This window comes from Oratosquilla oratoria, chromosome 34 (assembly GCF_046742065.1).
Source record: "Oratosquilla oratoria isolate Oo_2021 chromosome 34, ASM4674206v1, whole genome shotgun sequence".
Lineage (NCBI taxonomy): Eukaryota > Metazoa > Arthropoda > Malacostraca > Stomatopoda > Squillidae > Oratosquilla > Oratosquilla oratoria.
This window is the reverse complement of record NC_134810.1, coordinates 38,614,452-38,635,289: the sequence shown is the minus strand read 5'-3', so window position 1 is coordinate 38,635,289 and position 20,838 is coordinate 38,614,452. Positions and strand designations below refer to the sequence as shown.

At 38.7% G+C, this 20,838-nt stretch overlaps 1 protein-coding gene across 3 annotated transcripts in view; it reads right to left on the bottom strand.

Annotated features, from left to right (window-relative positions):
* LOC143018209 (uncharacterized) overlaps positions 1-20,838 on the bottom strand; it is a 462,052-nt gene that overhangs the window by 60,993 nt on the left and 380,221 nt on the right. The window contains exon 2 of one of the 3 annotated variants that reach the window (XM_076173408.1): positions 15,852-17,355. The exons of the other annotated variants lie outside the window; for them this stretch is intronic. Within the exon in view, the coding sequence (XP_076029523.1) occupies positions 15,852-16,786 (935 nt within the window). The 5' untranslated portion in view covers positions 16,787-17,355. The remainder of the gene's footprint in view (positions 1-15,851; positions 17,356-20,838) is intronic. 3 annotated transcript variants of the gene reach the window in all.

The window sequence follows — 20,838 nt, the reverse complement described above, 5'->3', positions numbered from 1 at the left end:
CTTCATGACATGGCAAACCCCACCACCTTCGTCCACTCACGATAAATTCAGAGCATATTAAGAGAAATCCCTTTACTCCGCGTTAATTTATCATCAATTCACAACCACTTTCTACTCATATCTATCTCTTGCCCTCTCCCTTCCCTGTTCAACAGACATTCCTCTTTTACGTGAGGCCCCCTTCACACCATTCATCCACCCATCCCATACTGGGTCTTTCCCTCAAGTTCACTCCCTCCACCTCTGCCTTCTACGCCCTTTTTGCTAGTCGTTCTTCACTCATTCTTTCCATATGCTCAAACCATCCCAGGATTCTTTGATCAACCTTATCTGTAAGCTTCCTTTCCACCCCTGTTCTCCACATCACCTCCTCATCATTCTATCCATTCTCGTAACTCAATCCTATTTCTTCAACACTTCATCTCAAACATATCTAAATTCCCCATTCCTGACAACCTTAGAATCCAAGTTTCTGCCCCCATATAGTGTCGTATGCACAATCACGCCTTCGTTCAGTCCTCTCTTTGCGTTCATTGCCAGATATCTATTTCCCGTGACACTTCTCATTCACCAAAGATATTTCATCGTTTGTCACAGTTTACTTCCACCTAAACTGCTCCATTTCCTGATACATATAACCATAAATATTTATTCACTCCCTCTAATCTCTCTCCTGTAAGAGTTGCTTCTTAACTTTCTGCCATCCTCACCCCTTGTACATCTCATTATCTTATATTTTTCCCACATTTGCTCTCAGCCTTCTCCTCTCACAAACCCTGTCAAGGTCGCCATAAGCTGCCTTAGATCCTACTCTCAAACCAGCAACAAGCGCAGAATGGTCCGCAAACAACAACTGGCTTATTTCTTAACATCTATAAAAGTGTGAAAAAGTTAGGATGTTTTTGAAAACTAAAGCGTATTCTTCCAGCATTACTTCACATTTTTTTTATATAATGGTCCTCTTTATGCACTTTGTTTTGGCTATGAGCAGGAGGCAATTCTGAGGACCCCTTTGGATTGGGCTTCGGCTTGTCATCCCCTTCCCCCTCCAGCTGTAAGTACATTTAGTCAATGGCCGGGATAAAACAATAAAAAATCAGGTCACCAGGTTGAAGGAATAAAATATTCAAATCCTTCAATAATATGCCGCCTGGTATAGATTTCTCTCTCTCTCTCTCTCTCTCTCTTTCTTTGTGTGTATATATATATATATGTATATATATATATATACATATATATATATGTATAAACATACATACATACATACACACACACACACACACACACACACACACACACACACACACATAATATATATATATATATATATATATATATATATATATATATATATATAATTGTTCCAATCTTTACATGTAATTGAATATATAGAAACTTCCTTATTTCCCGGTGAATTTCTAATTAAAACTTTTCATACTGCATTGGAGCTTTTAAAAACAATTTGAATGTTGAAACTCTTACGAATGTGAGGTAATTTGAAGAAATTATCATGGTAAGGAAGAATAATTAAGTTTTTAGAACTAATTTTAATTTTTTGTTTTATCCTCAAAATAAGACTTCCCAGCCATTTTTTTTTTTTTTTAGAATTCTCAATGAGGTGATTAGGATATTCTAATTTTGAAGCCATGTTCAGTATTCTTAAGAATTCACCATCCAAAAACTCCGGACTAATAGTACGATAAACTTTAAGATACAATGATTCAAACACAGACATCTTTGTCCAGTAATATTACATGGCTCAGGTACATGGATACATATACCAAAGGCTTTTTTTCCCCTTACACGGGAGGTAGCCAAAAGACAAAGACATAGAAACCACTCCCACCCATTCCATCTCCTACATACCCCACTCCACTCTATCCTCTTCTCTCCCTCCTATCTTAGCACCTCCTGGATGACGGGTCATCCATGCATCTTGTCCACTGCCCTGGGTCAGAAGCAGTGCCGCAAGACACTGCGCATCCACAGCAAGGCCGCTTCATTAATTCGGCGACCCCCCCTTTCCGTCCCCTCATGTAGAAAAGGAGAAGACGAGGAGAAATCCCTTCGGGCTGCGTCAATTTATTTCTTATGAGAAATGGCTCAGGTACATTGATGATATTTTGTGTATTTGGCCTGTTAATAATGATCCGTCAATTTTCCTATCTAAGCTCATCCTTGTCCCTTCTATCAATTTCGCTATGGAAAAAAACAACAACTAAATAATCATTTACCCTTCCTGGATGTATTAATTTACAGAAATGAAAGGTATTTCATCAATTTTGATGTTTATAGAGAACTCATTATTGTTCTTTCATATGATCACTTTTATTCTTCCCATCATTACAGGACAAAGGTTTCTGTGTTAACATTAATGTATCTTAAATCTTATCGCATTTGTATTTCGGAGTTTTTTGTATGGTGAATTCATAAGAATGATAATTTTTATGACAGTCGCATGTAGGATTCGAACCCACTGTATTCGGTCACCGTAAAATTGGGTAAAGGCTCTGTGAAGGTAATCTTACGGTGACCGAAAGCAGTGGGTTCGAATCCTATGTGCGACTGTCATAGAAATTATCATATATATATATATATATATATATATATATATATATATATATATAATATATATATATATATATATATATATATATATATATATATATATATATATATATGCACACGTACATCAAAACTTGTGAACAATAGTTCGCAGAGTTAGCTAAAGAAAAGTTTAGAAAAGGTGAAACCTTTTTCAAGGCTTTTAGCTAATTATATGAATTTCCGAATCGATTGGTACAAACGTGGCCTGGACTGACGTTCGATCCATCAAAATTCTATAAAACCGAAAGTGGGAAAAACTAAAACATTTCGAAAGTCACGAATTCCTGATATTTTTTGCGTTTCATAACTTGACCCTTTTTAGGACAACGCTGGGTCGGCTGGGGGCTGCTGACTGTGTTAGTGTTATGCAGTATGTTATGAAATATTCTAGTGAGTTTGAGAACAATCCTATGGACCATAATCAAACGGTTTTATCTTATAATTGACAATTGTTCCCTCTCTCTCTCTCTCTCTCTCTCTCTCTCTCTCTCTCTCTCTCTCTCTCTCTCTAAAAAAAAAAAAAAAAAAAAAAAAAAATCATCTTTATATTAGACATATTTAGATTTAAGAAGGAAATTGGCTAGAACTGGTTTACCAATAGAGTTGTTGATAAATTGAATAAACTTAGTCACCATGTAGTGAACGCTGAAACTATTGTTTTAAGAGGTTAGATAATTTTATGGATGGGGGTGGAAGGTGTTAATGGACATGGAACTACCAAGTGTAGGCCTTATGGTCTTTTACAGTCTCCTTCATTGTTGTGTTAACTTTTACTATTTTTCCTTTCTGTCGACTTCATCTCTCTTTTATGATATCTGAGATTAGATTACATTTATTTCAGTAATAATAATTTCACAAGGAATGCAAGCCAGCACCAATAGGTCACAAACTCCCACTTATCGGAAGGCTAGGACGGTGCCCCTCACAGAGGACTTTGTAGCGTGGAATTTAATGAACTATGCCCTTGGTTCAGCTTCGCCGGTGGCAGGGCACTAAAAAAAAAAAAAAAAAAAAAAAAAAAAAAAAAAAAAAAAAAAAAAAAAAAAAAAAAAAAAAAAAAAAAAAAAAAAAAAAAAAAAAAAAAAAAAAATGCAATTAGCCCCCTAAAACGACTTTTACTCAGAAATATTATACCTACACTACACCGGAAACCTTACAAAAATAAACCAAGTTTATGGTGAATCTGTAATACATAATATGTATACATAAAATATAAAAATGTAGCTATCATTACAGGCATATCAGATACTATCAATGATTATATATATATATATATATATATATATATATATATATATATATATATATATATATATATATATATATATATATATATATATATATATGGGGGGCATAGTATAATGGCAGCCTCCCTACATCATAATTAGTCTCCCAAAAAATTTAATTCCTGGCTACGTCCCTGTACATATCTATTTTAACCCCGAGGATAGAAACGCTGGATTAACCGAAGAAATACTATCTGGATAATAGTAATGGAAAGGGAATGTGAAATTATCTTAAGAATTTTTTAATCTAATGCGAAACAGTCACCCAGAAGGGACTAAACTCAAACATCTAAAGTCACCCCTTGAAAACGATGTTACATTTTCTATATTCGACTTCAATAGAATTATAATATTCCACTAGTAATCCTCATTAAACTGACGGAGATGATGATTTAGAAATACTGGTAACCTATGCAGTTAGTAGAATGATTAAAATCTTGTCACAGAAAACGATAAATTTAAGAAATGCAAAAATGTTTTTGCAGTAATAGAAATTGAGGGACGTAAACGGAAAATTGAATTTCTGCATTCATAGAAAACGGAAAACCGGGTGACTAAGAGATTTCTTCGGCCAATCTTCACTCCTTCAGTGAAATTAGGCACCTAAAACATACTCACACACACACACACACACACACACACACACACACACACACACACACATATATATATATATATATATATATATATATACATATATATATATATTTTTATTCAGCTGAGTGTAGGGTCTTACTGATGGGGTGAAGGCTATTTATATATAAAAATGTAGATGAAAAGAGAAAACAAGAAGAAGAGCTCTATAGTATCAAGAAAACAAGAAGAATCCATAAAAAGCTGTCGATATAAAGACTAAAGCTCTGCATTCATATCTATATATTTTACTCTGTCTAACGCCACTTGACTGCGTGGAGTTGAACGAGTTGATAGAAAAAAACAACAGATTGAGGGACAGTCAAGAGTCGGTCGAACATAAAGCCTCATAAAATACATGTCAAAAAAAAAAAAAAAAAAAAAAAAAAAAAAAAATATATATATATATATATATATATATATATATATATATATATATATATATATATATAGACAGGAAGTCGATCGCAAGGGAAGCGTTTTTGAGCTACTAAAGCTTTTGGCAGAAAGGTATTGCTCGAAATAATGAAAACTTCAGTATAAACTCGGGCATGTAACATGGCCTGCTTCCGATATATATATATATAAATATATATACATTATATATATATATATATATACATTATATACATATATACACACACATATATATATATACATATATATATTATATCTATACATATATATATATAAATATACATATATATATATATATAATATATATATATATATTATATATATATATATATATATATATATATGTATAGTCTGAAAAAACGTAAACAACATATTCGATGAATCAAAGTAGATATCCTTGACGAGCCATCAACAAATGTGTCCATGCTTCCTTAAGGAAACGAAGTAAAGAAATAATAATAAAACAAAAATATAAACAAATAGATAAATAATGAAGAATAGAAATAAAATCTTAAGAAAGAACGACTCATTTCCGTTAGGATGGTTACTTCGGTCATTTGGTCGAATTCTGCCTCTGCCCTTGTGGCGATCGTTCTTTTATTTGTCTCCAAACGTCGCTAGATGATTTTATTCACTATATTTGGATTAGGGATGTTCTGTATTTGGTATTCATACACATCTACTAGATCCATTGTACACAGGGTTGAATAGGAAGGACGCGATGCTCATGTGCTGTGTGGCATTTGTGAGTTTATTTGTCGATCTACAGTACATCTGTACCGATACGCTTGCAAATGGCGGACAAAAAGTAAGCTCGCCAAGTCACCAGGAATCTTCTTATCCTGTTGCGACAATGTTATCAGCGCAATATAATATCCGACAAGGGATTTTCTCCATCGTTGAAGAATTAACATCCGCGAGTAGCATTAATTCATATGAGGAACCTTTCGTCAAACAGGTGACAGTGTTAAATACATACAGACATTCAAATATAAAAACATAAGAACATAATAATAAAGGAGACTGCAAGAGGCCATAAGGCCTACACTAGGTAGTTGCATACCCCTTACCATCTTTTATCCTTATCCATAAAATTATCTAATATTCTCTTAGAAGATCCTTTGTTTTAGCGCTCACTACACTTACTAAATCTATTACATTAGTTAACCACTCTGTTGGTGAACCAATTCTTGCTCATATCTTCCTTAAACCTAAATTTGTCAAATCTGAATTCATTACTACGCGTATTGCCCAGCTGTCTTAATATGATGATCTTGCCTGCGTCACCTTTGTTAAAGCCTCTGACCCATTTGAATACTCTTATTACACAATATATAATAATGTTGAAAACCGGGGTTCTGTGTACTGGGAGCGGAAGTGAACTGAGAGAGAAGCCACAGAGGACCTGCCAACTGAATATACATCGCGTGTAGAGACCAAATGTAATTTTCCCAATCACTTGCAGCATTCCACGGAGCGTTCAGCTTTGGGCGAGTCAGTCGTGAGGGAAAAGATCTGGGCGTGAATGCGCAAGCGCCCTCGCAAGCACACCCACCCACGCCCAACCGCCTATCAACACACACGCATGCGCACACACATGTACGCACACAACACGTGATCCAAAGACCATGAAGAATTACACACACACACACACACACACACACACACACACACACACAAAGTACACAAGCACACACACATCCACGCACACACACACATATATGTGTACATATATATATATATATATATATATATATATATATATATATATATATATATATATATATATACAAGCAATAGTGCACACATACAAACGTGTCAGAGAGAGGCAGAGACAGACAACTAAATATATAGAGAGGGTGAGAGAAAGTAAATCCTCACTCGAATTTGGAATGTTGGGAGAATGAGAGGTACGTCAAGGCTACATTGACACCGGCAGATCCAGCACCAGCACTAACACCTGCACCAGCATCAATACAGGCACCAGGACCGGCAGCACCAGGAACAGCACCAGCAGCACCAGACCACCACTACCATCACTACCACAACCACCACTGTCATGAGCCTTTGCTTGCATACCAATAGGATCTGGGTGAGTCATTTTGTTGTGGTGACTCCCCCTTTAGATGTCCTGCCTGTCAATGGGGGGGTTTTAATCAACTTCGGGTGGGGAAAGACGGTGCAAAAAAGAAAAAAGAAAAACAAATGCGTTAAAGGTCGTCTCAATTAATTCCTTCTTGAAGACTTGATCGTTCTTATCAACGTTGTGTTATTTGCGTAGGGAGATTGCACGCTTACTGCCAAACATTGATCGCCTTCCCTGCCTCAGTATTAACACTGACATTTATATATTTTCTAATATGAAAACATTCTTGTGGATGAAGGGTCATCCCTTACTCCCGCCCACTACCTGGGTCAGAAGCAACGCAGTAAGACACAGCATAGCAACAACAGGACCCACAGCATAGCAGGGTTTAACCCCACAGACTCATTTACATGAGGACCCTTCACTCCTCGCTCCCTTATACGAAAATAGTGAAGTGAAACGAATGGGTAGGAGTGTGTTGGGTGTGTTGGGAGTGTGTATGCCTTAACTAGCTAAATCCCTTTTAACTACTTCTGTAGGAGTCAAATTCTCGCGCGCAGCATCGGCTGCCATATGTACGATGCATCACACTACTCGCATTATGAAATATAAAGTCACTGCTGTATTACTCGTTCTCTTTTACTCTAAGTTATAATAAACACAGAAATCGTGGTCAAACCAGTTCAAAGAATCCGGGGGTAACTCATGTACAACTATGAATATATATGCATACATACATATATATATATATATATATATATATATATATATATATATTTTATAATCAAGACGCCGACGGCGACAACCTCGTATACCCACTCATGCATCATGACTCCTCATAGGCGTCATTGCACCGAAGTGGTAGGGAAGAAGCCTATTGGTATGTAGATACAAACAAAATCTGAAAGCATAGATACGAGTGTGTTAACATTATCATTTGTTGTCAATCTGCAGTGTCCACATTTCAATTCGAGCGTATATGACTTTAGTGGAATAGGGGAGAGGAACAGACTTTAGTGGTTTAGTGTACAGATGGTCACATTAATGGTACAACGGTCATCAGGTTGAAGAAGTTTCCGATAGATCGAGATCCCGTCGAGGTAGAAACGCGTTCACTTCAGCTGAAGAAAATCGACTGTCCTTAATGGGTTATCACACTGAGCTTCCACGGGCTTCACCAGCATCGACCGTTGAGAGTTCGTTTGAGTAAAAAGCGACTTCGGTTACAATATTCTATTTTTCAAAACTCCAAATATCAAATTATCTTTCCGCCATATACAGCTAAGATGGATGATAAACTACGAAACTGCAAGCCTATACGGATGTTAGACAACAGTTGAAATGTTCTTAGAGAAATCTAGATTTCTTTAAGCGGAGTCATATTCTAGATATCCAAAGGAAGGTTGAAGGTAAAATGTGGGAGGAAAAATAGCCCAGTGTGATAACCACTTTAGCTAGAACTAAACGTTTAAAGTTCTCCATTGGGTTGAAAGGGTGGCAACAGCCGTCCCGCTTCGGTATTAGTTGTTATTGTTGTTGTCGTTCCCTAGACTGTCTGTCCGAGCAGTCCCGTCTCCCCAAGGAATGCCATAGCCGAAACTGGGTTTTCCCACAAATCCTTTATAAAGCGTATGTTGTGTTGTTTGCGTGCATGATTGTGTATAATGCAGTCTTCCATTATGTGTTGTATGGTATGGGGTGAAGTGTTACATCCTGGGCAGCTGTTCACAATGCGGTCATCCAGCCTCTTCTGGTAGCTGATCCAAATGGTGCTAACCACAGACGTAGACAGGTTTCAACACCGCCTTTCCCCACTACGAATAATTGATGCGGTGTCGAAAGGTTCTACAAAGTTCACATCGGGCTACGCTATTTCAAGAGCCTTACTGTAGGTCAGCGAATGACCTTTGCAATAGCCTTAAAATAATCAGCTTACACCATGGGGCACTTAGCAGCTATCGAGGTCCTCACCTTTGCCTTAAGTATTTGGACTTCCTGGGCAACGTCATGGATTCTCATTGGTCGAACGGGTTAGAGCAGTGGTTCTCAACCTGTGGGGAATTCCCCACTGGTGGGGAATGGCGGAGTTGCCAAGTGGGGTATGACCGGTTGGACATAAGAACCACTATCTTTTTTTTTTTAATCGATGTGTTTTTGTTTCTTTTTGTTTGTTTCTGGTGTCTTCTTGTCACATTTAGTGAATTTGTTTCCACCCACAAATAATCGATAGTGCCTCAAAATTTAATACATTACATCCAAATGTTGACTCACTTTACAAATCACAACCATTTACAGACTGTTTTAATAACAAAAACAACCAATATATGAGGTATTGTAAGTCATGTTTGGGTAAAAGTGACAACACTGTATATTTACGTACATTTACGTACATTATACGTACATTACGTACATTTACGTACACTGCATGGGTTAAAATTGAATTTGTCAAAGACCGATGCTGTGGTGGGAAATGAAGAGTTGGCTCACTAAAAAGTGGGGAATTGGAGAAAAAAGGTTAAGAACCCCTGGGTTAGAGGCAGAGGTGGTAGTGGTTCGAACCATGCCACAAGCGAGTTGGACCAAGGGGTGGGGGGAGTTCGCGACGTAAAACCTAATCAATGAAAATGTCATCCGTCGTCCAAATCTTCATCCAAAATCACGTCACTGCAGTGTCACTTCCTTGGTGACGTGTCATAACACGCAGACATGAAACGTGATACAATGAACCTCGTGTCTGTGACGTCACCTGGTTTACATAACTGCATTGGGGGAGGAGCCGTGACGTCATACTACATTTACATAAATGCATTATGGGAGGCGAGACTGGGTATGAGCGACTTCCACAGATTTTTCTCAAATATCTGTATATAGCTTATCATCGTGTAGCACCATAATATATATATATATATATATATATATATATATATATATATATATATATATATATATATATATATATATATCAAATATAGCTTATCATCGTGTACCATAATATATATACATACATATATATATATATATATACATATATATATATACATATATATATACATATATATAATATATAAATCACTGATGAAAAATGTAGTAACACATTTGTAAATCAGAACTAAACACCTCAGTTGGAACAAAAGAAAGAATTGAATACTCGAGTCTATACATTTCGACTGCTAACTGCAATCCTCTTCAGTAGTACAAAGTGGGAAGAGAATCCCATATTTAAATAGCAACCTCTTACAAAAGAAAAGGAACTAGGAAAGGAATAAATACCACTATCCTCACTCTCTCGTGACCTGAGGATGACATGAGGTCGGGTCAAGGGGTTGGGTGAAGGGTTATCTATTAACAATTTGTTTCGTAATGAACAATCCTGAGATAATGTCTGGGGTCAATTGACCCTTTGAAATATTCATAGCGGGAAGATATTCTATATGCATAGCTATATTGGTGTAGCTAGAGCCTTCTATGTCTAAGTGACGCCCCTGGGCAAAGTTTTCAGTGACCCACCTCATCCTTCCCCTCCCTCCCCCCTCCCCCCATCACCACTTCCCATTCCCACCATTCCTTACTGTCTATTATAGCAATTGGCTTACGAGATAATTAAAGAGATTAAAAAAATAATTTTATGTCCCTATTGCAGAAAAGATAAGGGGAAAAATATTTCCGCTTCTGTTCATTCAAACGCAAAATTCGTATATCACGGTAAAATGGCTCCTCTGAGCTTTTTTTATTTATAATTATTTTGTCAGCCTTGTGGGCGGCAAGTCCAAACTCGAACTCCCTCCCCCCCTAAATGTGCCGCCCCAGGGCATATCCAGCCCTCCCCCACATCCGCTATGTGAGGTCCCTGGGTGTACCAAACGCATTAATATTTCATTTACTTAAGGGCACAGTCCCGACTTGAAAGCGCTTTCGATCAACTGAACCACAGTTCAGATCGAATTCTGCCTCTGCTGTTTCATACAACCCCTCGACAGTCGCACTTCTGAAATCCGCAATTTGTTGTCCGGTATTGCCGAATGGCATTGTGTGTCAATTTCTGACCGTGAACGGACGATTTTTTTCATTTCGAAAACTGTCCTTCAAATAGGATGACCCAGAACACAATCTCCTCAAGTCGTCACTGGGTCCTAAAGTTTAATCGTTTCCATAAGTCGTAGACTCTGTTATTGCACCGAAAAGTCTTCCGTTCACTTTAGAATCTCGAATATTCTTTCGCCATTGCTGTGCTCACTGTAATGACTGATAGAGCGAAGGACAATCAATCTTAATGTGTGTGTGTGTGTGTGTGTGTGTGTGTGTGTGTGTGTGTGTGTGTGTGTGTGTGTGTGTGTGTGTGTGTGTGTGTGTGTGTGTGTACGTGTGTGTGTACGTGTGTGTGTGTGTGTGTGTGTGTGTGTGTGTGTGTGTGTGTGTGTGTGTGTGTGTGTGTGTGAGTGAGTGAGTGAGTGAGTGAGTGTGTGTGTGTGTATTCACACTAGCGGTTTCAACTACGGCGGTTCATTTACAATAAAACTAATTGAAGGTGTTGACACACAACCTTGACTATGCGGTACCGCTGTCCGCGCGGTTCAAACCGCTAGTGTGAACAGGGCCTAAAGAACATCAATACGTGAGGAACCAGGTTTTAAAACTCTTGATCTAGTCCAGATGTTGCAATCCAATCTCAGTCAGTTACGGTCAATTTCCTACCTCTGGCATCTTGAGAGTTAATGTATACATTGTATTAACCCATTCAACTCCGATGACAAGATGTCTTGTCATTTGGTCAAATAAAACAAAAAATCATAAAACACCAAAATGTTTGATCAAACACCAGAAAAATATGACGTCAGTCCTCGCTTCGCTGCGAGCGAAGCGAGGACTGACGTCATATTTTGCTGGTGTTTGATCAAACATTTTGGTGTTTTATGATTTTTTGTTTTATTTGACCAAATGACAAGACATCTTGTCATCGGAGTTGAATGGGTTAATCCACAGGTCAAACTTTTTTTTTTTTTTTTTTTTTAACTGCAGGCTGCCAGAGAACTGGCTTGACAATTTTGTTCAATACAATAAAGTATATACACAACAAAAAATAAAAACAACCAACATGTTTGTTTACCAAACAAGGTCATCATATTAAGACAACAGGCCAGGACTCGCAGTAATGGATTTAAATTGGACAAATTTAGATTTAAGAAGGAAATAGGGAAGAATTGGTTTACTAATAGGGTGGTCAACGAATGGAATAGACTTAGTAACCATGTAGTGAGCGCTGAAACTATCGGTTGTTTTAAGAAACAGTTAGACAACTTTATGGATGAGGATGACAGGTGGTAATGGACATGGAACTGCCTAGTGTAGGCCTTATGGTTTCTTGCAGTCTCCTTCATTCTTATGTTCTTATGTACCAAAACAAAAAATACACAAAAATAAAGACAAAAACAAAGAATAAAAAACAACAAACTTAGTTTTTCTTTTTTGGAATGGGGGGGGATTAATTTTCAAAAGACGACTGGAAGTAATTATAGGTAGTTTACATTCCGACTCACTGACGCACTTCACATATTCTTTTCTGGCTAAAACCAACTATTCTATTCGTCTAGGGCTCAGATTAGAATCAAAGGAAAGTCTCGAGTGAGTGATTCGAGTCCTCTGGCGCATCCTACTACCTGGCATCCTATTCGGGTAAGCGCGTTGAATGTTACTTCGATTAAAATGATCAGCATCGTACTTTACATCTCGAAGCAAAACATCCCCATTCAAAAACGAAGAATCAATTCTCTAGACAATCGTCTGACGATCATCGTTGAGCCATGAACGATCATCGTTGAACAATAATCGCACCAAACTAAACGTACCTTTAACCATAACAAAACTTGTAAAGTAAGACACGGTCTGGAAAGGGCCATGCAATGCTCGAAGTAAAGAATCGAACTGAGGACGGCAAAGACGGCTACGGGACCGCTTATCACGTGACTTTAGCTCGCCATTGACATCTTATTTTCCGTTTTCTTTATCAACTCCCCAACGACAAAATCCTGACGCAAGTTCCACACTTTATCATTCTTATCACCCCTAGATTTATAAATATACGATATTCACTGATGCCTCAGAAACAGCTAGGTGGATTCTGGCGCAATCTCCATCATATTCTATATTGTTGTTGTTATTATTTCTTGATTTAGAAATATTAAAGGAGATTCGTTGATGTCCTCCAAGGATCAAGTCCTTCATAATCGGATTAAAACTAGTGGATCTCGTATAATCCTTTGCTAACGTGATGAGGTAAGTTCTATGCATGGCTGAGGATGAAAACGTCACCTTTGCCTTAGGTGCATGGACAATGCATAGGAGAAGAAGAAATAGAAAAAGAAGAGGAGAAAAAGGGGGAAGAGGAAGAAGAAGAAGAAGAAGAAGAAGAAGAAGAAGAAGAAGAAGAAAAGAAGAAGAAGAAGAAGAAGAAGAAGAAGAAGAAGAAGAAGAAGAAGAAAAGAAGAAGAGGAAAAAGAAGAAGAAAAGGAGAAGAGGAAGAAGAAGAGGAAGAAGAGGAAGAAGAAGAAGAAGAAGAAGAAAAGAAGCAGGAGAAGAAAAGAAGAAGAGGAAGAAGAAGAAAAGGAGAACAGGAAGAAGGAGAAGAAGAAAAAAAAATGAGGAGGAGGAGGAGGAGAAGAAGAATGAGAACGAAAAATAAGAAGAAAAATAAAAAGAAAAGAAGAAGAACAAGAAGATAAAAATGAAGAAGAATAAGAAAAAAGAGAAAGAAGAAGAAAGAGAAAGAAGAAGAAAAAGAAGAGGAATAATAATAAGAAGAATACGAAGAAAAAAAGAGGAATAAGAAAAAGAAGGGAAATAAGAATAAGAAGAATAAGAGGAGGAAGAAGAAGAAGAGGAAGAAGAAAAAGAGGAAGAAGAAGAAGAAGAAGAGGAAGAAGAAGAAAAAAAAAGAAAAAGAAGAAGCAAGAAGAGGGATAAGATGAATAATAAGAAGAAAAGGAATAATAAGAGGAGGAATAATAAGAATAAGGAGAAAGAAAAAGAAGAAAAAGAAGAAAGAAAAAGAAGAAGGAGAGGAAGAAGAAATCCAGGATGGTCTCAAAATATTCTCTAGAGATCACGAGGGAGAGCAAACTCTGTGAGATTGGACAGAAAGAAAGAAACTTAATTTGAAATGTGTTTAAACTGGACACATACACACACACACACACACACACACACACAAACACACACACACACAAACACACACACACACACACATACACAGAGAGGTAGAGAGAGAGAGAGAGAGAGAGAGAGAGAGAGAGAGAGAGAGAGAAGAAGAGAAGAGGGAGAGAAGAGGGAGAGAGAGAGAGAGAGAGAAGAGGGAGAGAAGAGGGAGAGAAGAGGGAGAGAAGAGGGAGGGAGAGAGAGAGAGAGAGAGAGAGAGAGAGAGAGAGAGAGAGAGAGAGAGAGAGAGAGAGAGAGAGAGAGAGAGAGAGAGAGAGAGAGAGAGTGAAAGATCGCCGCCATGATGGACGTCTCCATTGTTAAGGGAATGGAAAGAAAACAGTGCATGACACTCAGAGAGAAAAATAACAGACATGCAAGGAAGAGAAAGGTAATAAAAGATAATTATATTAGAAATACAAGATGAAAAAGAAAGTGAATTATGTGTTTATGTGTATTTGTAAGCGCGCGCGCGCGCGTGTGTGTGTGTGTGTGTGCGTGTGGTGTGTGTTTGTTTGTCAGTGTGTGTGTGTATACGTGTGTGTGTGTGTCAGTATGTGTGTGTGTATGTGTGTTTGTGTTTCAGTATGTGTGTGTATACGTGTGTGTGTGTATACGTGTGTGTGTGTGTGTCAGTATGTGCATGTGTGTTTGTATGTCAGTGTGTGTGTGTGTGTGTCTGTGTGTATGTGTGTGTGTTTTCGAGAGTTCTTCCCATGTGTGTTTTTGTGTACACAGAAACCAAGAATACGTGTCACTTGTTATCCTGGTCCAGCAGTCTATTTCTTCCTCATCAGTGTCCAATGTCCAACCCACAAAGTCTTTATCTTATCTTCAACTGTTCATATGTTCCTCACAGTTATCTAAATTCTTCCTTAAACTTACTTGTCTCTCCCTTTACTCCTATTCCTCTTTACAAACATTTTGCCGACAAATTGGACATGATTTGGACAGTACCTGCGTCGGTAAAGAAAAAGAAGAAGAAGAAGAAAAAGGCGAGGAGGGAGAAGAGGAAGAAGAAAAAGAAGACGAAGGAGAAGTAGAAGAAAGAGGAAGAAGAAGAAGAAGAAAAAGGCGAAGAAGGAGAAGAGGAGGAAGAAAAAGATGACGAAGGAGAAGAAGAAGAAGAAGAAGAAAGAAGAAGAAGAAGTAGAAGGAGAAGAAGAAAAAGAAGAAGAAAGAAGTAGAAGAAGAAGAAGAGAAAGAAGAAGAAGAAGAATGAGGAGAAGAAGAAGAGGAAGAAGAAGAGGAAGAAGAAGAAGAAGAAGAAGAAGAAGAAGAAGAAGAAGAAGAAGAAGAAGAAGAAGAAGAAAAAGGCGAAGAAGGAGAAGAGGAGGAGGAAGAAAAAGAAGACGAAGGAAAAGAAGAAGAAGAAGAAGAAAGAAGAAGAAGAAAGAAGTAGAAGGAGAAGAAGAAGAAAAAGAAGAAGAAAGTAGAAGAAGAAGAAGAGAAAGAAGAAGAAGAAGAGGAAGAAGAAGAGGAAGTAGAAGTAGAAGTAGAAGAAGAAGAAGAAGAAAGAAGAAGAAAGAAGAAAGAAGAAGAAAGAAGAAGAAGACAAAGAAGGATAAGAAGAAGCAGACACTCCCTCTTTCCATCCCTCACACAACAAAACCCTCCAACTTTCGAAGACTTACGTTTTGACTTTGGCCTCATCCGAGTCTTCATGGCTCTGGCATCCATTGGAGGACAAAGCCTCCGGTTTCCCGGGCGATTCCGGCGTGCTCGGTGAAGAGGAGATGACGACGTTGGGCACAGTGACGCTGGTGCTCCTCCTAGGGGTCCCCTCCTTCAGCGCCAGGCGCCGGTGCGGGTTATGGAAGTAGCTGGCGTCGGAGTGATGCTTGGGGCGGTTCCTCGGAAGAGGAGCCGGACCCTTCCTCCGATGACGCACCTGTCGTTCTCCCTGTTTCTCTGGTTGTTGCTGTTCTTTGTGTTGTTGCTTGTGCTCCTGTTGCTTTTGTGCTTCTTGATGGTCCTCCTTCTGGTGTAGCGACTGACTGCTGCTACTGGAAGGATTGTGGTGGTTGTTGCTGTCGCTGGGTTGATGGAACAGATGTCTGAGTTCGTCCTCTTGGCGTTGCTGAAGCTGTTGCTCTTGTTCTTGCTCTTGTTTCTTCAGCCTCTGGAGCCTCTGGGACTGTTCGTCTGCGAAGTGGATTGTGGAGGACCTTTTCGCTTTGGCTACAATACGGTCCTCACTGGCGCTGCGTCCAGAGAAGCTTCTGGAAGAGGAGGTCGCCCCTGGAATGGAGGGAACCGAGAGACTCGACCTGGCCGGCCCGTGTTGCGTTCCCCGGAACCTCTCCATCAAAATGAGCTCACTCTCCGTCTTGGGTCTCGGCCTCTGGACAACTGGAGACCCTCCCACTTGCTTCCTAAGGGTGACTTGGTCATCCTTGTGAATGTCCAAGGTGGACGCTGCCTTCCTGAAGGAGGAGCTTCTGAGGCGCTCCTTGGCCGAGAGGTCGAGGAGCGATTTGCTCATTTTGTCGCGGTCACTACCGTCCGTCCCGTCGTCAGACATTCTTGTTCGAGCCGCAAGGTTCTTGAGCAAGGCCCCGATCTTCATGGGTCACGCCGCCTGGGGGGGGCTTACGTGTAGGCTCACAGCGGCTGCGAGGGGGGCTGGCTGCAACTGTGGCAGCTTTCAGCGTCCACAGGAAAACTGCACACCAAAATTTCAAGTTCCCTGGTGAGGACTGAAGCACAAGTCTTTGAAATCAACGGTTATGTCTTCTGTCACCGAGAAGGCTTTGTTTTATGATAAGCGACACAAAAGAGTTTTTGTTGAAGAAGCGCATGCGCAGAGGCTTTAGGGGGAGGGACAGGTTTTATTTTGGCTTACTGCGCAATTAACTGAGCCAACGAAGACTACAATCTTTGGCTGAGCCAACGTACACCTTGGCTTGCGAAGCTTAGTTTGCCTTTTAGCACTTAAAGGCAATCAAGCTCTATTATAGGCGAACGAGGTTTCTGTAAGAATTGCGTGCGTGCGTGCGTTTGTGCGGTTTCACTCTATGCTCTATCTCACGTTTGGCAACTCAGTCTATCGCATTAACACGACAGACGATTGCTGGTCCCTTAGTACCTCTTCTAATAAAAAAAACACTAAGAAATTTGGCACTTGTTTATTAATACCTGGAAAGGAAAGAACCAAACACAAATTAATCGATACGTTATTCTTAAATGACGGATGGGTAAGTCTTGTACGGTTGACACGTCACTCTTACGAGGATAATACGTCAATTCTACGTTGTCGATACGTCATTCAATATGGGCGTTACGTCACTTCTACGAGCTCGTTAACTCTCTTCAGTCAGATGCTGTTCCGATGGGAACAGAGATACGGTTAATACCTACCCACTAACGAGCTGTCGTTAGGGTGAGACTACACTTGAATTGAACGAGCTATTTGAGGTTGAAATGACGTTGCTCGGGGTTCCTCTGACGTCATTATTCCCATTAGAGGAGAATATGACATCGCAACATACAATATATATATATATATATATATATATATATATATATACACATATATACACACGTACATATTCATATTATATATATATATACATATATATACACACATATATATGTATATTATATATATATATATATATATATATATATATATATATATGATATGCTTTGAAAAAGCATACCTGCGAAACTAGTCATATATATATATATATATATATATATATATATATATATATATATATATATATACACATATATATATATTTATATATTCTCAACCACAATTCACTTTTAATTCCATGCCATCGCAGTCAAGACTGACAAGGAGTTCGAAGGAAGCATATAATGGAAATTGAAACATGGTCGAGCCGAGGACTCGAAATCAGTTCGGACATGACAGTGTCAATGACTTAACTCATTGCGCTATCTCTTGATAGCGCAATGGGCTAAGTCACTGGTTATATATATATATATATATATATATATATATATATATATATATAAATATATATATATATATATATATATATATATATATATATATATAAATATATATATATAAATATATATATATATATATATAAATATATATATATAAATAATTATATATATATATATATATATGTATATATATATATATATATATATATAAGTTCAATTCGACCACCCCCTTACAAGTGGTATAAATGTACATGTCTACTGAAATGACGTCACTTTTGCCGCATCTTCGAAGTCGTACTATGAGCCTGTAACACCGAGGACTCACCGCATGTGAGATCGTGCACATAAGAATATAAGAATGAAGGAGACTGCAAGAGACCATAAGGCCTACACTAGGCAGTTCCATGTCCATTACCACCTATCATCCCCATCCATAAAGTTACCTAACCTTCTCTTAAAACAACCAATAGTTTCAGCGCTCACTAAATAGTCACTAAATCTAATCCATTTGTTAATCACTTTAATTGTAAACCAGTTCTTGCCTATTTCTTTCTTAAATCTAACGTTTAACGTATGTCTCTGATCAACGATTTTTTTCGTTGGTATGATTGACTGCACCCGGTCTCTTTGAGAAGCAAAAGGTCACTGAGGGTTACTTTTGGTATCCAATGTTATCTACGAACAGATAACATATATCAATTTTGTTGTTTTGTATGATTCACCCATTATCAGGATTTATTTATTTATTTATTTATTTTTGTTGTCTACAGGTAAAATTATTCGATGTAGCTGTTCCCCATGGAAGAGGAGTTAGAAGAAGAAAGGGATGAGGAGGATGAGGATGGAGAGGTGAGAAGCAAGGATAAAATTGTTGATGATGATAATGATGGTGATGATGATGATGATGATGATGATGATGATGAAGAGGAGGAGGAGGAGGTGGAAGAAGAGAGGGATGAGAAGGATGAGGATGAAGAGGTGGGGAACAAGGATAAGGTTGATAATAATGATGATGATGATGATGATGATGGTGATGATGATGATTATGAGGAGGAGGAGGAGGAGGAGGAAGAGAGGGGATAGGCGAAGAGGGGAACGATTAGAAAAGAGAGGAGAATGGGGCGAAGGATGCAGAGGAAGACGATAACGAGGCCAAGAAGAAGGAGGAGGAGGAAGAGCGGGAGAAAGAAAAGGAGGAAGAGGAGGAGGAGGAGGAGGAGGAGGAGGAGGAGGAGGAAGAGAGGGAGAAAGAAAAGGAGGAAGAGGAAGAGAGGGAGAAAGAAAAGGAAGAGGAGGGGAGGAGGAGGAAGAAAAAGAGGAGGAGGAAGAGGAGGAGGGAGAGAGCGGTCATCGGTTGTGGGTTCTTGTGTTAAAATTATGAGAAAAAAAATTGTGGAAAAGATAGACCCAGATCTTGGGCTAAGTCCAGAAACCGATTGGCAGCCACCCAGGGTTGCACCTTCGGCTGGGGGTGATAAAGAGCTTTGAAGAAGGACGATTGGGGAGATGTTTCACTCTGACGCCTATCCCACGGTATTTCCGTGTTAAGGTCACTATTCCCCCGAGACCTTGATTTGATAAGAACGCAGCATTCTTTGTGAAAAGTTGCAAGAGGCATAAAAAGCGAGCGAGTAAATCTAGTTTACCTAATTTTCGTGGAGAGGGAGGCATTAATCCTCTGAAAACTTTGACGTAGTTTCTGTTTTTTTGTTTTTGTTTTTTGTGCTAAGATTTTTCTTTTTAACGGGGTCCTGGGAGAAGCGTAATAATCACGTCTGATTAAGACCTTTATCATTATCATCATCATCAATCATCATCATAACCATCATAACCATCATCATCAATCATCATCATCATCATCGTCTAATTGGAGGCATACACTAGGAGACGCATCACACACCGACGCCAGCCCCCACGGTTTCTCTGACCAAGCTCCCATGCAGTCACCCCTCCCATTCTAAACAGTTCTCGGCCGGATCGGTCGATTCGGTCCAGTCATGAGTTCTATGGGCTTCCCTCTTTTGTTTCCTGTGATCGTCCTGCAGTGTGATTAACATAAGTGTAACGTTGCTATATGCTTACATAACAAGTGTTCACGAATCATACTGGCAACAATCCTTAATCGCATCTCACGGAACGAGTTTTTGGTTTAAGAAGAAAATAGTTCAGAATTGGTTTATCAGTGGAGTGATTAACGAATGGGATAGATTTACTGTTTTAAGAGAAGTTTAAATGACTTCATGGATAGGGTGGTAAAGGACATGGAACTACCTAGTGTAGGCCTTATGGCCTCTTGCAGTCTTCTCCATTCTTTGTTCTTATGTTTGATACGTACTCATTCCAGCGATACCACGTGAATCTCCGAAGGCACTTGGCATCAAAGACGTCGCGATACTTTTTACATTCAATAATGACCTTGGCTCACAGTCGTGGATTAAGACAGTGAGCACAAGGAATCTGAAGAATCAGATCTTAGTTCTCTTCTATGAATATCGATAACGTCATACATTTTAGTGGAGCAAATCTATCAAACCATGAACAATGTCAGTTCTTCGAAAGACCTCTGACATGATGGATGAGCTTCTGGTGTTGTAAGGAACCTGAAGAATCAGATCTTAGTTCTCTTCTATGAATATCGATAACGCCATATATTTTAGTGGAGCAAATCTATCAAGCCATGAACAATGTCAGTTCTTCGAA